This window comes from Lepus europaeus, chromosome 10, assembly GCF_033115175.1.
Source record: "Lepus europaeus isolate LE1 chromosome 10, mLepTim1.pri, whole genome shotgun sequence".
Classification (NCBI taxonomy): Eukaryota; Metazoa; Chordata; class Mammalia; order Lagomorpha; family Leporidae; genus Lepus; species Lepus europaeus.
The window spans coordinates 101,713,704-101,736,571 of NC_084836.1; the positions used below are offsets into that span (position 1 = coordinate 101,713,704).

The 22,868-nt window shown below is 44.9% G+C and overlaps 1 protein-coding gene across 4 annotated transcripts in view; it reads left to right on the plus strand.

The window, feature by feature from the left end:
• Positions 1-22,868, plus strand: part of RALY (RALY heterogeneous nuclear ribonucleoprotein) — an 87,977-nt gene that overhangs the window by 47,016 nt on the left and 18,093 nt on the right. Inside the window, exon 3 of one of the 4 annotated variants that reach the window (XM_062204049.1) lies at positions 16,759-16,819. The exons of the other annotated variants lie outside the window; for them this stretch is intronic. Within the exon in view, the coding sequence (XP_062060033.1) occupies positions 16,772-16,819 (48 nt within the window). The 5' untranslated portion in view covers positions 16,759-16,771. The remainder of the gene's footprint in view (positions 1-16,758; positions 16,820-22,868) is intronic. 4 annotated transcript variants of the gene reach the window in all.

Consider the following 22,868-nt stretch of genomic DNA (forward strand, 5'->3'; position numbering starts at 1 on the left):
GAGATAAACAGAGATCTTCCATGTGCTGGTTCATTTTTCCAAATGCCTGCAACAGCCCAGGCTACGCCAGGAACCCAGAACTCAATCTGGGTGCCTTTAATCAAGGTGCTTCCCAAGTTACGCATTGGTAGGAATGTGGAATCTGAACGGGAGCCAGAACGGAAACCCCAGCACTCTGATACAGAATGTGGATGTTCCATTGTGTGAAATACCTGCCTGCCCCTGACCTGGAAGGTTGGAGACTGAGTAGTTGGCGAGTGTGAGAGAAAACGTGGGACATGGAACCCGGTTGTTCTCTGTCACCCATTGGCTGAGTGTTCCTAGTCAAGCTATTTCTCTTTTTTATAGCCTCCATTTTCCTATATTTAAAAAAAGATTTATTTGCTTATTTGTTTAAAAAGCAGTGAGAGATTTTTCCATCCACCAGTTCACACCTCAAATGAATGCAATGGCTGGGCTGGGCCAAACCAAAGCTGGGAGCCAGAAGCTGCATGCTGGTCTCCCATGTGAGTGTCAGGGTCCCAGGTACTTGGCCCATCTTCTGCTGCCTTTCCAAGCACATTAAGCAGGGAGCTGGACTGGAAGTGGGCAGCTGGAACTCGAATTCGTGCTCTGATACAGAAGCCAGTGTTGCAGACAGCAGCTTAACTCTCTGCACCACAGTACCACAGTGCTGATCCCATATCCCCATTTGTAAAAGGAGTTGATCTGGCAGTATGTTTTCCAGTGGCTAACTTTCTGAAATTTGTCTACATTCTTCTGGTTCTCAAGTTGTGTTTGTATCCCAGCTTTTGCTCTTGGTGTTGAGGAGTGCATTTATGTGAGAAGGCTGTTCAACAAACCAGGCTTTATCTAGCCCTGGGGTATAGGATGTTCTTTAAACCACAATTTTAGGCCACTAAGAACATCTAGTTTTCAACTCCAGAAATGCCTTGGTCCAACTGATGAAGCCCTCTCATTTAATACTGAGAGAGAAGGCAGCAGAGTAGAAAGGCTTGACAGCAGACTGAATGCAGATTCCTGTCAGTACTAGCTTTGTCTTTCTGGACTGCAGTATCACCTGAAAGTGGGGACAGTGATAACAGAGTGGGCACACCGAGAGTTGATATTCAGTAGAAGGAAGTAGAAACCGAGGCTAAGGAGGTAAAGTCACCAGCTCAGATTCAAGCTTGATCAGAACCCAGCTCTCTTATGTCTTGTTCTAGGATTTTCTTCTCTAGAAAATCAGTTGTATGCATATGTATGTAGTGGCAGAGATTGGAACTGAAGCATGTCAGCTTGCTTAACATCTCTGCCAACAGCCTTCTTAATTCCCTCGTGGTGTGTGTCAATAACACAGCCCATACTTGTTTTAGAAACAAGTGCTCCATAAGCACTTGGGTTTGATTTGCTTTGGCTGGTACAGGATCCAGATGCTCTTAGAATAGCACAGCAGAGTCTCCAAATCAGCCCATTCCCATTCTGAGCCACACTCAGCTCTGATCTGCTGGCTGGGATTTGTTTCCCAAGTTTTCCCTACCTGTCTTGTGAATTCAGTCTTCTTTTGCTAGTTTGCCCTTTCTGTCTTGAGTTGAACTAACATGTATTGTGTGCCAGATACTGTGATCAGTACTTTAAATAGACTATCTCCCTTAATCTTTATAACTCATTAAGCTATTAATAGCTCCAGAAGCAAAAGCTGAGGCTCCATGAAGTACATGAATTTACCAAGGTCACATATCTAGGCTGTGAAAGAACTAGGGTTTGAACTCAAGTCTTTTTTTTTTTTTTGACAGGCAGAGTGGATAGTGAGAGAGAGAGGATGAACTCAAGTCTTTCTAACCCTATAAACTGAACTGCTTCCTGAGTACCATCCCTGCCTTCCTGGCCTCTATCCACAGATGACCTTTTGAGGGGGGTAGGATGTTCAGGAGAGTCCAAGAAGAGGCATTTGGTGACCTGTCTATAGTAGGACCAGCTTCCTGCCTTTAGTGAGTTATTTTCCCAAGTTTCTCCTCTGCCCTGCCTCAAACCAACTTATCCAAAACACAGGTGTAGAGTCCAGAGATCCAAGCACTGAATGAGAGGCCAAGTTTCTATCTTCAGTGTGGAACAGAATCTCTAGTAAAAAGTCCTAGCATACCCCTACTTGTGTTCCCAACTCTGAAGTGCAGGGAAGGACAGAAAAAGGGGTCTGTACATCTCGGGCTTGATGAGGCTTCTCCAGGGACCTTTATGGAGAGGAGATGTTAACACACATAGAAGTTTTGGATTAAGACTCTCCTGGGAGGTCCTCCTGTCTGTATTCGATCTTCACTTGATAAAGATTTTACCTTCAGAGATCATTCAGTGAGGAAATTGAAGGTATCTGCTTCTGTGCAGCTAAGCAGGAGCCTAGAGCCCAGATCTTCCATTTTGATAATGCCAGTAAGTCTGAAGTCCTCCTGGAGAGATTCTGGCCTTGAGCCTACCCAGTCTTCTCTTGCAAAAGGGGCAGGTACCCCTTTCCCAACCCTCCTCTACCCTTTTACCCTTTTGTCCCCTGCCTCACACATTCACAAGTACTAGGGACTTCCTAAGGAAATCCCTTCTAGTAATTAGCATAGTTTAAGAAGAGATATTATCAATTTATTGTTTCCCCAGGATTCTTTGCCATAAAATCATGGAATTTTGGGACATTGGCTTGCTAAGAGACTTTAACTGATAGCTATCATGTAAATGTAAAATATGCAAAACAGAGCTATCTGTGATTGAAGTAGCTGCAGCAGTGTGCTTAGCCTCCTCATTGCCTTTACCAAAGATAGCCCAGCAGCCACATCCCTCAAGCTTACAGGGTTTCTAGGAGCACAGTGTGTAAAACAACACTGAACTGAACTTAAAATTGTGAAAGGAAGGCCCAGCAAAGGGCAGTCATATGCCCCATATCACACACAGAATTAGTGGTAGGTGCCCTCTCTGTACTGAGCCGTGTGTTACTATATCATTCTGTGAGCAACTACTGTTGACCGGGGTCCTGTTCCTGAATGTCAGGTTTCTCTTGCCTCCTGACATCTGGTTCCTATGAAGTAGGCAGGCCTATGGATGTGTGTACCTCTGTCAGGATGTGATTTCTCAGGCATGCAGTGAGCGTGTTTCAAGTCATGTTTTAACTCATTAATGTGAAACCAGAAAGAGAATCGCTAAGAAAATGGAATTAGATTGTTAGTGGAAAAGAACTGCTGAAGTAAGATTTGCTAAATTAGATCAGAAATTGGTTAGCATCCTAATGAACATGTAATCTTTGGAGTTATCTTCTCTGCTTAAAAAAGTGCACCTTCAGGTTTTCCACACACGAACCTCTAACTTTGCAGGATTATAAGATATTTGAGCCCTAATCATTTCTGAAGAATAAATCAAACAGAATTCTATTCTCCAAGAGTGTCAGGTGACTCTCAGATACATTAAAGAAGAATATTCTAACCTGACTTTAAAAAGTCACACAATCATCTTTTTGCCTTCCAAGTTTTGGGTAATTTTCCTTAATATACATCCATTGAAAATGATCAGAGCCTCTGTGTGAAAGACATCAAGAGCCATCCAAACACAGAAAGGCACCTTTCTGCTCAGGGCACAGAATTTTTTTTTTTTTTAATGTTTATTTTCATCTACTTGAAAGGCAGAGCAACAGAGAGAAAAAGAATTCTTCAATTCACTGGTTTGCTTCCCATAATCTATAACAGCCTGGGCAGGGCCAAGCCAAATCCAGTAGATCAGAACTCCATCCAGGTGTCCCACGTGGATTCTCAAGCCCAAGCCCTTGAACCATCATCTGCTGTCTAACAGGATGCACCAGCAGGAAGCCGGACAAGTAGTTTAGTAGCTGAGACTCAAACTGGCACTTGATATGGGATGCATGTATCCTAAACAGCTGCTTAACCAACTGCCGTAATGTTTGCCTCCAAGACATGACTTCTTAACTGAAGTTTCTACAGTAGCAGCCCTCAGAAGAATGTTGAGCTCTCTGTCCCGCATCCTTACTCAGTGGCCTGTTGTTTGGTCTTTGCTGATCCTATACTTCCTTCTTCCCCTTCAACTGGTCAAGGAGGCCCTTTTTGGCTTGTGGCTGCCCCCAGGATCATGGATGCAAAGAGCTTGTGGAGTTTCATTTTGAGGAAGTTAGTTTTGTACACAGAACCAAGTCTACTCATAGGCAAAGTAGGTAACTACTTTCATTATTTGGTTTTGTCTCTGAACGTGTTTTGCCTGATACGTTACCACTAAAGGCTAGATCTTTTTTTTTTTTTTTTTTTTTGGGGGGGGGGCAGGCAGAATGGATAGTGAGAGAGAGAGACAAAGAGAAAGGTCTTCCTTTTTTGCCGTTGGTTCACCCTGCAATGGCCGCTGCGGCCGGCGCATCGTGCTGATCCGAAGCCAGGAGCCAGGTGCTTCTCCTGGTCTCCCATGCAGGTGCAGGGCCCAAGCACTTGGGCCATCCTGCACTGCCTTCCGGGGCCATAGCAGAGAGCTGGCCTGGAAGAGGGGCAACCGGGATAGAATCTGGCGCCCTGTCCAGGACTAGAACTCGGTGTGCCAGCGCCACAAAGCGGAGGATTAGCCTGTTAAGCCACGGCGCCGGCCTAAAGGCTAGATCTTAATCATCTCTCACTGGGACTTAATTATTAATTTATTAACCTTGCCTACTCCAGTCTTTGCGCCTGTAATATTATATGTTTCTTTCCATATTTTTTAAAAGATTTTATTTATTTGATAGGTAGAGTTACAGACAGAGAGACAGAGACAGAGAGAAAGGTCTTCCTCCCGTTGGTTCACTCTCCAAATGGCCGCTGCGCCAATCCGAAGCCAGGAGCCAGGTGCTTCTTCCTGGTCTCCCATGTGGGTGCAGGGGCCCAAGGACTTGGGCCATCCTCCACTGCCTTCCCGGGCCACAGCAGAGAGCTGGACTGGAAGAGGAGCAACCGGGACTAGAACTGGCGCCCATATGGGATGCTGGCGCTGCAGGTGGAGGATTAACCTAGTGTGTCACGGTGCCGGCTCCTCCATAGGTTTTAAGACTGAGATCTTACTCCTGTCACTCCTGTTCATGAAACCTCTATGATGAATCCAGACTCCAAAGCATGACTTTCAGGCTCTGCAAAGACATTGTCTCCTTTCTTCTCAGCCTTTTCCAGCCCTACCCTCAGATGTTCCATGGGGGCTCACATAAGTGGGTAGAAATGTTAGGAAAACCAATTTTTGGGCAGCATGAGGAAGTATGCCCAAGATTAACTTGAAACCCATGCAATGCCTTCATTTTCATTTCCCTCACACAGCTTTCTTTGCCAGCGTTTCTCAGACCACGTTTGCTCACGTACCCTGGAAGGTCAAAGCTAAAGAGGTCCTTGTGTATCTCATAGTTTAACCTCTGGTATTAGAAAGCCAGAGGAGGCAAATGATTTGCACAAGAGTATTTATCTAGTTAGTGGCAGAACTTGATTTCTTTGCCCTGGTTCTCTTACCTCTTAGTCTCAGGTCTTCAGTTTCTGCGTACTACCTCCCTTTTGTTAGTTTTCAGCAGAAAGGAATCAAATTATCCACATGGTTGCCAAGAGCAGTTCACGGTTTTTATTTATTTGTTTGTTTTTTAATTTTTTTTTAATTTTTTTTTTTTTAATTTTTGACAGACAGAGTGGACAGTGAGAGAGAGACAGAGAGAAAGGTCTTCCTTTTGCCGTTGGTTCACCCTCCAATGGCCGCCGCGGTAGCGCGCTGCGGCCGGCGCACCGCGCTGTTCCGATGGCAGGAGCCAGGTGCTTATCCTGGTCTCCCATGGGGTGCAGGGCCCAAGCATTTGGGCCATCCTCCACTGCACTCCCTGGCCACAGCAGAGAGCTGGCCTGGAAGAGGGGCAACCGGGACAGGATCGGTGCCCCGACCGGGACTAGAACCCGGTGTGCCGGCGCCGCAAGGCGGAGGATTAGCCTGTTGAGCCACGGCGCCGGCCTGTTTTTATTTTTTGAACCACCATTCTCTGCTCCTGTACCTGAATGGGCAGCCTGCTGTTAGCAACCAGTTTTATATGGGAGCTTGTCTTTGAAGCACAGACCCTGTCTTATCTCCAGAGGATAAGTTTGGAGCTAGATACATCTGCATATGCACATAGTGGGACAGAATAATCTTGGACAAGTTATTCTGAGAGCAGTCTTCTCATCTATTTAATGGGGTTATTGGAAGGATTATTTAAGGTACTATGTGTGTACACTTTAAACATTCTGTAAAGAGAACACTCCTCAAAGTTCCTTCTGGAAACCCTCTCCCTATTTCCTCCTTATCTAATAGCTCACGTCTCCTGGCTGTGGGCACTGTGTTAACTGGTTTTTAAATGCATCCACTACTGCATGTGAACCTGGTTATCTCAAAGCGAAGTTCTTTAAAAGTCACTGGTTTCATTTTTTATATATCGGTGTTATTTTGTGGTATGTAGGTAAAAGCTGGGTTAAGATTCAATATTTACCTTTGTTCCACTTGTTGCTTGTTGATTTCTTTAGCTATGCAAATTTTGTCAAGCCTTTTGACCTCACTTGTATGTGTTTTTCCCACCAGAGCCCTAAATTCAACTCTGTAACAGTTTGGAAATCTGATGTACATATCTGATCACCTTGGGAAACGTGTCTCTGTTGATGACAGAACAGTAACAATTGGGTTGACGCTGTGTGATTTGGAGAGGACATGGTGGGAGGTGGAAAACTGGATAGAAATTCCTCACAAATCAATGAAAAGATTTCTGGGGTAAGGGCTGGGGCTAGTGTTGATGGTGATTCTGCTTGGACTACATTCTGCATATGAGGGACTGTAGTGGAAAGACGAGTGATGCACAGTCACCCTTGCTTGTACCTGGGCAAAAGAGAGCGTGTTGGTGGCAAGTGTCCGGTATGACTGTGGCTGCCCACAGGCCATCTCTGCCATCTGGGACAAACCCCTGGGCAAGGCTGCTGTGATTTGATAGGTAGAGTCCAGTCTTTGGAGTTGGACAGACTTGAGTTCAAATCCCTGCCTGTCAGTACTGGTTATGTTCCTTCGGCTAATTCTTATTTCATTTGTCAGAGCCTTAATTTCTCATCTGTAAAGTAGGAGTGCAACTGATACCTACTTTTGAGGTGATTGTGAGAATTCAAAGTATTTTAGATAAATAGGTGTCACACTGTACCTGATAGTTGGGTGAATGGCTTGTTGATCTGTTGTTGTTGTCTCTTTGAAGACCAGGAGATAGCAGTAAAGTCAGGGCTGCTGTGATTTCCTGACCAACCCCACCCCTTTCCTCACTCTAAGAAATGCCCTGGACTTCTCCTTCTCTCCTGAAGTTCATATTCCAGAAGTGGTAGACAGGAAGGAGCCTCCCAGACCAGGCCCTATGGTCTGATCCCACCAGGTATGATCCCACCAGGCATCATACCTGAGTGAGTAGGATTGTTACATAGCAGATATACAGAGACAGGGCAAGTAGCTCAAGCAGCAACCAATGAACAAAAAGCTGCTCTGTTCCCAATAAACTGGTCCTCGGGGAATCCTAGCTTTGAAATTCTAATTGACACAGGAAGGAAAAGATTCATTAGGCTCTGGACTCATTAAAATGCTCTGCTGCTCACCTACAATTTATTCTTGGCACTTCATCAGGAGGAATTAAGTAAATCAGCAGGCGAGAGGTTGCTGACAGCAGAATCCAGCATGCCTGGTGCTGCTGGGGGTCGTGGGTGCTGGGTCTTCTATGTGCTATAGCATATACAGCGGGCTTCTGAATCCCCCACCCCTAGGACTTAGCATGAGTCTCATATATTGCCTCCTATACTGTCAGTGCTGGAAGGCCAATCATGGCTCATTTATGGTAGTCCAAAGAGGGACTGAGGCGTGCTTATGATCACCAAGCACATTAATGGTAGAGCTAGAATTTTAGAATTGTTCAAGCTTCCTGCCTCCCGGACCAGGAATATTTTCCCCATATCACCTCTGGTCTTGTAGACTGTTTCATTCATTCAATCTTCAGCCGACACCTTTGACACTAACTATGTGCCAAGATTCTGTAGACTACCTCGCTCAGATTTAGGGGACCTTTCTGAGGGTCGAATAGGAATCAGCTTGGCAAAGAGGTAGATGAGTGTGGCGAACCAGTGCCCACAGAGGCCAGAGACTCTCCTCTAGGAATAGGAAGTCTCGCTAGTGTGAAATGAGTGAGGAAAAGATGAGAAGGTCGAGTGGGCACATTGATTAGGTTTGGGCCACTTTCTCCCTAGTTACAAAGAACCTTGGACCTGGAAATGGGAATCTTAGGTTCTTGATGTGTTTCTGCTACCAATGTTTTTTTTTTTTATATATATAACTTTTTTTTAAAAATTTTTTTTAAAAAATTTTTTTACAGGCAGAGTGGATAGTGAGAGAGAGACAGAGAGAAAGGTCTTCCTTTTTGCCGTTGGTTCACCCTCCAATGGCCACTGCGGCCGGTGCATCGTGCTGATCCGAAGCCAGGAGCCAGGTGCTTCTCCTGGTCTCCCATGCGGGTGCAGGGCCCAAGCACTTGGGCCATCCTGCACTGCCTTCCGGGGCCATAGCAGAGAGCTGGCCTGGAAGAGGGGCAACCGGGATAGAATCCGGCGCCCCAACCGGGACTAGAACCCGGTGTGCCGCAAGGCAGAGGATTAGCCTGTTAAGCCACAGCGCCGGCCACTGTTACCAATGTTTTGGTCATCATTCTGGTAACATGTATTTAATATCTTTGGGATATGGCTTACTGGGTATTGAGGTACAAAAATGTGTAAGTAGTCTCCTTCAGACATTGTCAGTTTAATGAGACAAACTTTATAAATAACTCCTATAGTAAATCAAAGGAATAATTGCCTATCCTAGAGGAAGTCAGGCTTGAGCTGTTATTTTCAGCAGTTTCTCACTTGTCACATGGTCCTGTGTAGCTCTTGAGCTGATGGGAAGATGGGAAGACAACTTTGTAATGACTGATGTGGCATTTTGTGGATTACAAAATAGTTTTCACACCAGTAATTCATTGAATTAGAAAAATTTCCCCCAGTTTACAGATAAGGAAGCTAGGACTCAGTGGTTGAGGCATGTTTTAGAGTTTTTTTTGTTTGTTTTTTGTTTTGTTAAGATTCATTCATTTTACTTGAAAGTTAGAGCTACAGGGAGAGGAGGATAGACACAGAGAGATCTCCATCCACTAGTTCATTCTGCAGGGTGGCCACAATGGTCAGGGCTGGGTCAGGCTAAAGCCAGGAATCAGGTGCTCTCTCTAGGTTCCCCATGTGGATGGCAGGGTCCCAGGAGTCTGGGCCATTCTCCACTGGCCTCATCAGCAGGGAGCTGGATCAGAAGCAGAACAGTTGGGACACAGACTGGCACCCACATGAAATGCCAGCACTGCAGGCAGTGGCTTTACCTGCTATGCTACAATGCCAGCCCTGGTTTTACAAATTTTAGTTAACAAGTGTGGGGGTTATAAATCCAAATCCTGTGCTTGTATTTTGCCCTATCATACAGCTGAACAAACTTTTGAAAAGTAGGAAGATGGCAACCTTTCTATTACTTTGTTCCCCCTTCTCAGTCACTAGAAATGTGAAGAATGTCTAGAGTGTGTGAAGAGTAGATAGACTGGGGAGAGAGAAGGGGTTATGACCATGCAGGGTCTGGAACTTTTAAGGCTGTGTGCTCCAGTGCTGCTTCTGCTCCACAGTTCCATCTCATGCTCTGTACATCTCAGCTTTTCTCTTATTGGCTTCTCATAGCAACTTGTAGGTGTAGACAGAGCCTGCTTTACAGATGGGTAAATTGAAGTTCTTAGGAGTAGCTCAAGAACACTGAATTTTTCATGCAAGAATCAGGGCTAGCTATATGGCTTCTTGTGCTAAACAGGTGGTTGCTGGTTAGACTGTAGGCTCTTTGATTCATTTTAGTTTAAACAATTCTTGAATATATTCCACATGCCAGACTTTGCCATACAAGAGATCCTCTGGTTAGGCATAGCCTAGGGATCCTGCCTTCCGAGCAGGGACTTGTGTTAATTACCTCTCTGTTCACAGCCAGAGCCTAGATCCAAGAGTGCTTTGCTGTTGCTTTGGCCTTCGTATGCTGCAAGCTGGAGGGAACAGATGGCCACAACAATGTAGATCATGAGATTGTGATCCCAGGCAGAGCTAGAGGATGAGTTGAGAGCCTTTTACCCAGCTCCTGCTGAATTTGGGCCTAGATCCCTACCAAGGCATTCCCCATCCCAGAGCAAAGTGAAGCTGGCCAACTGGTTCCATTTCCCATCTCCAGTCATATTTGCCTGCACCCACCCCTTCTCTCCATACCATCCTCTTACTGATCTCTTGGACAGACCTCATACAAAGGCTACTGAGTTCTGTTGTCTCAAATGACCCTTTGGACCTGTTTCCCAGGGATGAGGTTTAGGAGTCTAAGTCTCAGAGCTATTCTGACATCTGGTGTATCCAGATAACTCCTGGTTATCCCTCCTGCTCTGCCGTTTTTATTCCTGACTTCTTAAGCAATTTGGCTGCCTAGTGTGATTCTGCCAGACAACCTAAAGAATAATCAATATTGAGTGAAATTAACATGTTTCCTGTTTATATGAAATCCTAGCTGGAGAATGTTCTGGAACACTTTGTGGGGCCAGGGATGACTGGGAACTCTGCAGAAACCTCAAGTGCCTTATAAATGATGAGAGGAAATAGCAACATTTATTCACTTCAAATGTTCCTAATATTCATATCTTTACAGAGCCCTTTCATATCTGTTACTTCATTTAAGCCATGGAGCAACTGTGCTGAGAACAATTATTACCACTGGACAGTTGAAACTGATACCCAGAAAGGATTAGGGGAGGGTTAGTGGCTGTCATGATCCTTAAACCCAAAACAGAAGAAAGATTAGAGAGACAAGTGGTCGTGAGTTTGAAATCTGTGCTCACCGCTTTCTGGCTGTGTGACCTCAGGCCAAGTTACTTGGCCTGTCTGGGTATACCTCTTACAGTTACCTAAGGATTAAGATAGGATGTATGGGCCGGCGTCGTGGCTTAATAGGCTAATCCTCCGCCTTGCGGTGCCGGCACACTGGGTTCTAGTCCCAGTTGGGGCGCCGGATTCTATCCCGGTTGCCCTCTTCCAGGCCAGCTCTCTGCTATGGCCCGGGAAGGCAGTGGAGGATGGCCCAAGTGCTTGGGCCCTGCACCTGCATGGGAGACCAGGAGAAGCACCTGGCTCCTGGCTTTGGATCAGTGCGATGAGCCAGCCGCAGCGGCCATTGGAGGGTGAACCAACGGCAAAAAGGAAGACCTTTCTCTCTGTCTCTCTCTCACTATCCACTCTGCCTGTCAAAAAAATAAATAAAGTCTGTTAAAAAAAAAAAAATAGGATGTATGGAGAATGCTGGCACAATACTTACTAGGAGCTAACTACAGGGTCCCCATCTCTGTTTTTAAAGTATGTTATAAGTTTGAAAATTGATATTCTTACTATAGTAAAATGAACTCCACCCTGTAAACGCCTGTTAACCAGACTATTATTTAATTGTCTCACTAGGTCAAGAGAACTGGACTGAAGGGAAGCAGGGGTGCTTTAGGCACTTCTGATACAAATCACAGTAGGTTAGAGCTGATGGGGACTCTAGAGATCTGTCCTAGTATGTCTTCCCAAGATGAATTAATAATCTGAGAAAAGTCAGATTGAGTAATGATAATAGCTACATTTCTTTACTGATGACTTCTCAAACCCTTACTGTGCCTGTGACTTTTGGGGTGGTAGGTGAAGAGTAAAGTCTGTCAAGTCATATCTTTTTTGACCTTGGCGCCCCTTCTCCGAGTAATGCTGGTTTTCTATGAAGAGTTCATGCAACACTGCCTGGTCCAGTTCTTCCATTTTCTAGATTAGGCAGATGAGATCTGTAAGCATGTTTACAGAGCCAGCCCAGGGCACAGGCAAGTCAGGGTGCGTGACTACCCGTTGGGCCTCACTATTATTTGTATCCTACCATTCTTCCTTTTCTAGCCAGAAAAATCCTAAAATTATAGAGGATTCTGCAAACCACTAACCAGAGAGTACTGTTAGAGGGTCAACCATTCTGTTTTAATGTGTTTATTCTAAGTAAGTGAGAAAATGAGGAAACAACAGGCTTAATGGCCACCAAATGTTTGCAGACAGTTGAAGGACCAGGGGTCATTGGGTAATGAGCTCATTGTCCAGAAGATGCCTCTAGTTCTCAAAGTTGAACTCTGTTCTTGCTGTCAGATGTTCAGATTGCATCTACAGTGCAGCCTCCAGCTGAAGACCTCTCTGGCAGTTATGGGCCAGACCCCTGAAGGGGTTTGAAGAGGATGTATCAGATTTCTGCTCTTCCACCATCATCTCCACCACGAAATTGAGTGGATAGGGATGTGCTGCTGATTTCTCTATTCCCTTAGCACAGGGAGTTGTCCTTGGCTCTTGGTAGGGGGTCTGTTCTTGCATTTTAATGAGGCTTCTAGTTCAGGTCTAGTAAAAATACTACCTTTATGTTTGTGAAGTTAGACTCTTCAAAGTGTATCTGATACTCAATCACATTCCACATATAGGATGAGGACATTAAGGTTAGGGGAAGGAAGCATGACTGGTCCAAGATCTTCTAGCAGATTAGTCATAGATTTTTTTTAAACATTTATTTATTTATTTAATTTTTTGACAGGCAGAGTGGATAGAGAGAAGGGTCTTTTTGCTGTTGGTTCACCCTCCAATGGCCGCTGCGGCCGGCGCATTGTGCTGATCCAAAGGCAGGAGCCAGGTGCTTCTCCTGGTCTCCCATGCGTGTGCAGGGCCCAAGGACTTGGGCCATCCTCCACTGCCTTCCCGGGCCATAGCAGAGAGCTGGCCTGGAAGAGGGGCAACCGGGATAGAATCCGGCGCCCCAACCGGGACTAGAACCCGGTGTGCCAGTGCCGCAAGGCGGAGGATTAGCCTGTTGAGCCACAGCGCTGGCCACATTTATTTTTTTATTTGAAAGTCAGAGTTACACAGAGAAGGAGAGAGAGAGTGAGTGTGTGTACGGGGGAGGTAGGTCTTCCATTCACTGGTTCACTCCCCAGCTAGACACAATGGCCGGAGCTGCACCGAAGCCAGGAGCTTCCTGCAGGTCTCCCACGTGGGTGCAGGGACCCAAGGGCTTGGGTCATCTTCCACTGCTTTCCCAGGCCATAGCAAAGAGCTGGATCGGAAGTGGAGCAGCCAGGACTCAAACTGGCGCCCATATGGGATGTCGGCACTGCAGGCGGTGGCTTTACCCACTACGCCACAGCGCAGGCCCCCAGATTGTTGTATCTCAGTTGTCCTGGCTTGTAGTAGATGTTCAAGAAATATTTGTTAATTGAAAGGTTAATACATTCTCAGGAATGAACTTTCTAACTCTGTCTAGGATTCTTTCTGTTAAGTTAAATGGTGGGCCTCAGTGGTTTGGCTCCTTTCAAGGTTACCAGCTAATGCAGAGAGGTATGGCTGGGTCTCTCTCACTTTACTGATGGCTGACAAAGATGGCATTTTCTGGCCTTGTCACTCTCTGCTGAAGAGGACCTTGTACATCTTCACCACAGAGAAAGCCCGGACTCAGCAGTTGCTGGGCTGTTATACACTGGGAAGGGGATTTGCCCAAAGTCACATAACCCATTTTGTGGCAGACCTGGGATAGCACTCAGGTCTTCTAACTCCCAGGCAAAGGCACTTTCCACCCGACCACACTGTCACCTAAAACCATTCACAGGTGAGAAAAAGCGGGCTGAGAACTTCTGTTCTTCCTGGGCTGCCGGGAGTGCGCTGAGTGAGAGGGAGAGAGGCAGGAAGGAAGAATGTGGCTGATGCCAAGAGACTGGGAACCCACAGCCTCAAGGCTGGGTCTGGATAGGCGTGGGAGTAAAGGAGGCAAAGTCCACAGCCCTCCAGGGACTACTTCAGACCCTTCATCATCTCTGCCACCTGTAGTTTGCTGAACACAGACACTAGTGACCCCCAGCTTCTTGCTTTGCTCCCCCTCTGCTTTCTCTTTTGTCACTGCCTTGCCTTTGTTTTTGCCCTGTTGATTGACGGGTGAGGAACTTGTGCTCGGCTCAGGAACACTAGCTATACAGTTCACTATTAAGGAATTGCCATGTCAGGAACCCTCGGAAACCATTTACTGAAACAGCCCTGCCTGAGGTGTTTTTTCACCTTTTTTTTTTTTTTTTTTTTTTAAGCAGAAATCCACTGGGCGTCTGCTGGTTGCCAGGGCAGTGCTGGAGAGCTGGGATTAAAGAGATTAATAAAACATTCTCTGCCTTCCAGAGGTCAGAATCTCATGGAGGAAGACAAGTGTGTGAATACAAAAGTACACCAGATGCTGTTGCTGCAGAGTTGTATGGAGGATGTCAAGGTCCACAGGAGGGAGTGGTCGGATTTGCCTGGTGGGAAACAAAGGCTTTCCAGAAGAGTTTTCTTTTTCTTTCTTTTTCTTTTTCTTTTTTTCTTTTCTTTTCTTTTTTTTTTTTTTAAGATTTATTTTATTTATTTGAAAGAGTTACAGAGAGAGGTAGAGACAGAGAGAAGGTCTTCCATCCGCTGGTTCACTCCCTAAATGGCTGCAATGGGTGGAGCTGCACCAATCTGAAGCCAGGAGCTTCTTCTGGGTCTCCCACGTGGGTGCAGGGGCCCAAGGACTTGGGGCACCTTCTACTGCTATCCCAGGCAATAGCAGAGAGCTGGATCAGAAGAGGAGCAGCTGGGACTAGAACCAGTGCGCATATGGGATGCCAGCGCTTCACGCCAGGGTGTTAACCCGTTGAGCCACAGCGCCGGCCCCCAGAAGAGATTTCATTAGGGGTACCATGTGAGTGGATCCATGCCCAGACTCTTATCACCAAATCAGAAATTGGTTCTAGTCCTACTTTATTGATGAGGCAGTCACTCCCTTAACCTTATTCATCATTAACTGTGATGTTTGGTGGCAGGTGTTATGGTGCAGAGGGTCAAGCTGCCACTTGGGATGCCCACATCCTATATCAAAGTGCTTAGGTTCTAGTCCTGTCTCTGTCAGTTCCAATAGCTTCCTGCTAAAGTACTTGGGTCCTCATCATCCAGTATGAGATACCTAGATGGAGTTCCTGGCTTTGCCCTAGCCCAGTCCTAGCTGTTATGGGCATTTGGGGGGTGAGCTAGTGGATGGAGGATATTTCTCTTTTGCTGTGCTTTTCAAATAAATAAAGTAGTATTTGGAACCATCTATTAAAGGTAGACAATAGTAATGAGGACATTGTTCAGAAAATTTTCTGTGTTTAACTTGCTGGTGTGCTATCTCATTGAATTCTCATAACAACTTTGTGGAGAAGGTACTGTAATATCATTCCTAGTTTACAAATGAGGAAAATCAGGGAGAGGTTAAATTGTTTACTCAGCATAATACAGCCAGTAGAGGGCAGAGTTGGGATTGAACCCAGCAGGCTGACTCCAGAGAGATTGTCCTAAAAGGACTCAAAAAGGGCCATTATAACCTTGGTAAAATTTTTACCTCAGAGTTGTAAGGATAGAGAAGTGAAATGTTCAGTAATTTGTCACACAGTAAATAATTAATAAATTATAAGTCATTTATATTACAAAACAGCCTTTCCTAGATTCTGGGGTCTCATTTGGGCCCCTGCAAAGATGTTTCCTTCCTGTCTCTCCCCAGCTTCTCCTGACTTTTCACATACATGCAGTCTGCTTTTTTGTTCCTTATGAAGCATGGATGGGGAAGGGGCTGGGCTAGGGCCTGTGGTGTATGACTTAGTTCAGTTCAGCAGATGGCTTGCTGAGCCCTCATTCTGGACTGGGGACCATCGTGAAAGGCAGTGGGGAAGCCCAGATGAAATAAGATTGTGGATCCTGCTATCTAAGAATTCAGTCAGGCTGGGAAGAGAGATGACACTGAAACAGATCAGTTTAATACAGTCTCCTCGGGTGGATCTTAGCCAACAGATCAGACCCTCCTGCTTATGGCTTGTACCACCACTAGCAAGGCAAAATGCCTTGTTCTTATATTAATTGTTAAAATGATCATCCTGCTAATATCCTTGCCATCATTAATGTGACTCTTAGTAATGTTGAAAGTAGTAATACCATAGAGAAGTCCAGCAGCTCCTCATAAGAGACTTTTAACCTGCTCAGTTAGAAAAACCTATTTTATTTTCATGAGGGGGTGAAGGGAGACGATGGTGATCTGAAACTGCTGATAGGGCTAAGGGAATCCTTGGTTTGAAGAAGAGACCTGGGGGGTCAGGTTTTTGTCCCTTCAGGCTTCTCTCCTGGCTACCTGATGTGCTGCTTTATTTATCACAGACCTCATAGCTTCTTGTACCCAGGCAGAGTACAATTCAGAGTAGCAAGAAGGGCGAGATAGTTTTCTAAGGCATGATGTCTGCCAAGAGAGGCAGTGACTGCCTGCTGAGGTTGGCAAGGGCTATGCCAGGGCAGCCAGGGCTTCACAAGTCTATGCATCACTGCATGAGGTACCTCCAGTAAACTATCCAGGAGCAGCATTGGAGCTCCTGCCATGTGCCTTGTAATCTGCTAGGTAATACGGAAAAGTACCCAAAAAGCTCTGTGCTTCTTAGTGAGAGAAGTCAGCCTAAGGTGGATGCTCTGCTTGGGGATTGAATTGATTGTTCAGACTCAGAAGAGCCATGGAGACTGATGAATGCTTCCTTACTGATAAGTGTGCTGCAGAGGACATGGGTTTGGACCACAAGGCTCTTTCTGATTTGACCTTTTCCAGGGTCTCTGGTATCATGTGCTGCAATGTCCATTCCTATGTCTTGGACTCTGACAAAGCCGCAGTACATATTACTACTCACCAAGCGTGGAAACACTGTCCTCTGTCTGTAACTGCTTATGGTGTTTCCCCTTTCCTAAATGTGTGTGTACTAATTTAACTCATCCTGCATGACAAGATTATAACTTATGAATCCTCTTCTGACAAGATTATAACTTATGAATCCTCTTCTTTGTCTTCCTCTTGTCCCTTCCTTTCTGTCCCGTAGGTAAGTGCCCAATTGCTCCTGTCATAGCCTTTATCACATAGGTTCTGGCTTTTCTAAGGTCTCTACCGCTGGACTGTGAAATCCTCCAGGGCAGGGGTTATATTTTGTTCACTTATGTAAACTTTGTACATTCTGGAGGTAATAGGTGCTTGATAAATTATACTTTATTTTTTTGAGAGGCAGGGAGAGAGATCTCCCATCCCCTGGTTCACTTCCCAAATGCCTGCAATAGCTGGGGCTAGGGCCGGCCAGCCTGGGAGCCAGGAACTCAGTTCAGGTTTCTATGTGGGTGGCAGGAACTCAAGTGAGCCATAACCTCTGTATGCCTATATCTATATTAACAGGAATCTGGAATTGGAAGTCAGAGCCAAGACTTAAACTCAGGCACTCTATTGTGGGATGTGGTCAATTGTTTGTTTATTTGAAAGGCAGAATTACAGAGAGGCAGAGCGAGAGAGGTCTTCTATCTGCTGGTTCACTTTCCAGATGTCCGCAGTGGGCAGAGCTGCACTGATCTGAAGCCAGGAGCCTGGGCTTCTTCTGAGTCTCCCATGTGAATACAGGGGCCCAAGCACATGGGCCCTCTTCTGCTGTTTTCCCAGGCCAAAGCAGAGAGCTGGATGGGAATTGGAGCAGCTCAGTCTTTTCATGGTGGTAACTCCTCTATCTAGGAACCTACGATAAGTTCTCTGTGGCATTTAAAACTCTGTAGCCTCAGGGCAGGCATTTAACATGGGTGTTGAGACTTCAGTTAAGAGGGCTGATGTTGTGACCTAGTGGGTAAAGCTGCCTCATGCGACACCAGCATCCTGGTAGGGTGCTGGTTTGTGTAACTGCTGCTCCACTTCCAAATCCAGCTCCCTTCTAATTGCCTGGGAAAAGCAGTGGATGATGGCCAAATGTTTGGGCCATGCCACTCATGGGAGATAAAGTTCCTGGCTTCGGCCTGGCCCAGTCCTGGCCATTGTGGCCACTTGGGGAGTGAACCAGCTCATGGAAGATCTCTTTGCTCCTGTCTCTCCCTCTTTCTCTGTAACTCTGACTTTCAAATAAATAAATAAATATGTTTTTAAGATGCCCACATTCCATTTCAAAGTGTCTGGCTGGCCTCCACACGTGGTTTTGCTCCTGATACTGACTTTGCTAATGTGGACCCTAGGAGGCAACTGTGATAGCACCAGTAATTTGTCCCTGCCATCCTTATGGGAGACTTTGGTTGTGTTACCAGCTTTGACCTCCAGCCTGAGACTATTGTGGTCATTTGGGGTGTGAACCAGAAGATGGGGAGCGTGCTCTGTGTGTGTCTGTCTCTTAAAAATAACATAAATGTGAACTGAAGAAAAAGACTGTTTAAAATGCATACACTAAAACACTAGTAAATAAGCATAGGAGACTATTCATCTTCACATATGCATAAAAACAACCACCAGGCACCAGGGTTTGTTTTTTCCTTGGTAATTTAACACCCCCCCCCCCCAACACACACATACACATTATGATAATACTTGATCTTGGTGAGGGTGCCATGAAAGCGGTATTCATTGGAGCTAAATTGACAGTCTTTTTGGAAAGCAGTTAGGCAGTATGTCTCAAAAGCCATAAAAATATGCATACATCTTGGCCAGTAATTCCACTTTGTGAATTTGTCGTGTGGAAATAATCTGATATATAGAATAAACTTTCCCTCAGATGTTATTATTTATAATAATGAGAAATTGATAAGAGCCTAAATGATCATCAGTCTAAACTGTGATAAATTCACGGAGAAAATCATGAGATATTAAAATGATAGTTATAAAGTTGATTCTTACTGAAAATGTGCAGCAATGAGGACAGATGTTATACATAATAAACGTGTTATAATACTAATTGGAAAAATTAGGCTACAGAATTGAATGAATGATCCAGTGATATAAATCGAAGTTCAGTGCAGAAGAAAAAACGCTGGAAGGAAATAATACCAAGATACTAACAGTAGTTATGTCATGTAGAGGGGTAGATGTTTAGGTGATTAGGTACAAAATTTACCCAAAATATTGGTTATTATTTTAATATGATAAAACAAGCCTCTAAAGTTCAGTTTTACTAAAGGAATCATGTGGTCGTTTACTGTACTGACTGTGGAGGATTAAAGAGTTGTATTAAGAATGGAAAAAGAGAGTTACATTCTCAAAATATTTAGGAGGCCAAATCAGCAGGGCTGGGTAAGTATGCAGTATGCAGGGGACGAGTGTGTACCTAATAGCGAGCTTTGGTTCTGGGAGTTCAATGACACATCCTAAGTCAAGCAGATAGTACGTGATCGATCCTGATTTAAACTTTTGTCTGTCCGCATCCAAAGTCCACGCCTCTTCTCTTGCAACTAAAATACCTCTTAGCAATTTTGGGAAAACTTTTTTACATTATCTATTGCAATGTAGAAGCTTGTTGAGTTCTTTTATGAGGGGAAAAGGGGCCAGAAAGGTTGGTTAATTCCTTCTAAGACCATGGCAGCGGAAGAAGACCAAAGAGAGCACATCTGGTCTGTCCTGATCAGTTGAAGTGACCAGAAGTCCATCAGGCACTGGGTGTGTTAAGTCTGTCATCTTGAGGGTGTTGTTTTGCTAAACTCTAGTGGTTGCTTAGTTGGCTTTTGTTTGATGATAGTAGCAGCAGAGCTCTTGAACTTAGGTATTCAAATAATAGCATATTGCATACAAATGAACATTGTGCTCATTAAGCCAAGTTTATTAATAGAGCTGCAGCTGTGAAGAGTGAGAGGTGTCTGGTTGGTAGCCTCTACCAAAGGATAGTGTCTAAGCTGCCTTAAAGGAAGAGGTCACCTGAGCCATACAGTTTCCCATTTCTTGTCCCATACTTTGCTTATTCAGGAAATGGTGGTTTTCATCTTGAATCTATGTTCTGGAGTAAGATGACCATTCCTTCAGAAAAAACCCGCAGCACATGGACTTATTCTTTCTGTTATCTTGGGCTTTTCTGCACTAGGGTTTACTTATTTATAAATTAAGTGTGACCTACAACCACTAAGAGGTTTATTGAGTATGGATTTGGTAGCCTTAATTCATGAAAGGGTTTTAAGCCTTACTGTAGGATGTGGGCTTGATTCTTGATGGTGGGAAGCCTCTGAAGGGTTAAACAGGAAGTGGCAGGAGCCTACCTTCTCTGTCATAGAATTGGCAGATGCTTAGTAATTTTCGTGGAGTTAAATATTGTTACCAGAGAGACAAAGGCAAAGTGGCAGTGACTGTGGTGTCATTTTCAGTGGTTCCCTTAGGGCCACAAACATTGGACTGTGGGTTGAGGCTTAGGGCCTCATGTATGTTTGGACCACACCTTGGAGAGAGGTCAGCTTTGCGTCTTTCACTGTCTGGACCTGGGAAATGAACAAAATATGTACATATATATGCCCTTGCGTATCATGTCTGCATGATCGAGCCTTTGTTTACCTGGGAGTGACAGGCTGTCATTTGGTATTTCCAAGGAGGAAGATTGTTGAAATGATTCCACATGAAAAGATTTTACCTGCCCTTAATACCTGAGGGGCACAGCACTTGGTCGCAATGCCAAGTTGTATACCATGTAGCCCCTGCTTCCAGCAGATTGGTTTCCTGCCTAGGTATATCTGTCTAGAAGGACCTACTGCTGCTGTCCATCTGAAATGTTCCTGTCTACATTTATGTAGCATGTCCCAGGTGACAGACCTGGGTATTTCACTTCACCCGTACAGCAACATATGCTACAAGTGGGTAATGCAGGGATTTTTATTCCATTTCACAGATGTGGAAACTTGAACTTCAGAGAAGTGAAAGGCCTTCCCAGGGTCACACAGCTAGTGGAGGTAGGATTCAAGCCCCAGGACTCCACAGGCAAAAAGAATATCCAAGGCTATTAAGCCCCTTTTACCATTGTAACTTACAGATAGGCCTGTCATGGGGAGAAGGGCGAGTTGGGTTAGGCCTCCCTCTTTGTGTTTCTTAGAGAATCCCTTACTTCCTTTAATACGTGCTGGAAATGGAGACGTGCACTGCCATGGCTCAGTCTTCTGCGGCCTTACTCAGAATAGATTGGCCATAGAATGTGGCAGAGATCCAAGTTATGAGCTATCATCTGCTGCCTCCAAGGTTGTACATTAGCAGGAAGTTGGAATTGGAAGCAGAACCAGGACTTGAACCCAGGTACTCCAATATGGGAAGTGGGTGTGCCAAGTGGTGTCTGTCTACTGCACCAAATGCCTACCCTGACATTCTTGTTTTAGAAATTCCTCTGGACCACATTCCATGCCTCTCACATAAGAATAAAGATTCAGGCCTTGGCTCCTGCTGGATGGCAGGTCACTCACAGCAAGTTGTACCCTTCCTTACACTGTATCATATGACCCACTCAGCTCTGGGTAGTGCGAAAAGATAACTACTACATAAGCTCAGTTTTAGAGAAGTTTTCTATACTGAGGGAAGTTGGCATGCACCTAGAAGAGTCCCAGCCAGTTACACTCTTCAGTGCACAATAAGCATATTTGGGAATGAATCTGGTGTCCATCTTGCCCTCAACCCCCCAGATGGAGAGAGAAGACAGGTGTGTAAGCAATCGTGATAAAAGGCTGAAAATTAGAAACACCAGAAGTAAAGTTAATCTATTCCTTCTCCCAGTTGGTTCCTTCATGCCCTCAGGTGCAGGGGGAGAGGGTCTGGTAGGGTCTAGAAGTACCAGCCTCTTGAGGAATATACTCTCTTCTCAGACCACCAGGCCCCAGACAGATTGTCCAGTTTCCATTAAACCTAGATCATCTTCCCTTACAGGATACAGCATGACCTAGGGCAGATGACCATGATAAATCACCTCCAGAAGACATCACCCTTGGCCTACCTACCCTTTTCTCTTTTGAGAGAAAGGACTTGAACCTTGAGAGAGAAAAGGGAAAAAATGAAGATAATTTTTGAAAATTAACCTTATAACAAGGTCTAAAAGATTCTTTATTTTTGAAAAAAATAAACTCACTTTCTTCACTCTGATTTCATAGAGTTTGACACAGGGTTAGGTAAGAGAGGCTCAGAGCTGTGCTAACTCAAAGTACCGCTTATTGAATGACTGCCAGTCTGTAAAATGTTGCTGGGACATGGTAAGTATAGAAATGGAGACTAAGTCATTAGAAACTTGGGCAGTAATATGACATTTTTATGTATTTTACAAATGTATCTGTCTATCATGGATTGGAAGTTAAACAAAAGGAAATAAACAAAAAACAGTTCTTCACCACAAATAGTTTTGAGAAGCGCTGTCTAAGTTAGTTTGACAGACTGAAAAAGTCATCTTGACTGTAAAATGAGATTAATAAAACCTTCCTCAAAGGGTTGCTTTGGGGATTATTTGGTGGCAAATAGTATCTTGGATACTTACTGTGTGCCTGCCACTGTGCATTGTCATCTGTATGATTTAATCTTCACCACAGCTCTGAAGGAAGCTTTACTGTCCCAAGACTTTGGGTAGGTTATGGGGCTTACCAGAAGTCACACATGTAATAAGAAGGTGGGATTTGGATGGTTATTTTGCCATATTTACATAAGAAGCCTGGCATGCAGAAGGCTGAAGGCTCCCCTAGCACTCTGCTTTCTCTGTGTCACTAGAGGTGGGGTCTGCCTACTTTTTTTTTTTTTTTAAGGTTTTAAAATTTTTCATTTGAAAGGAAGAGCACCAGAGAGAGAGCATATCCATCGCTAGTTCACACCCCACATGCCCCACAATAGCAAGGCTGTTCCAGACCAAAGGCCAGAACTTGATCTGGATCTCATGCCTGTATCCAGGACCTAAATATTTTAGCCATCATCTGCTGCCTTCCAGAACGTTCATT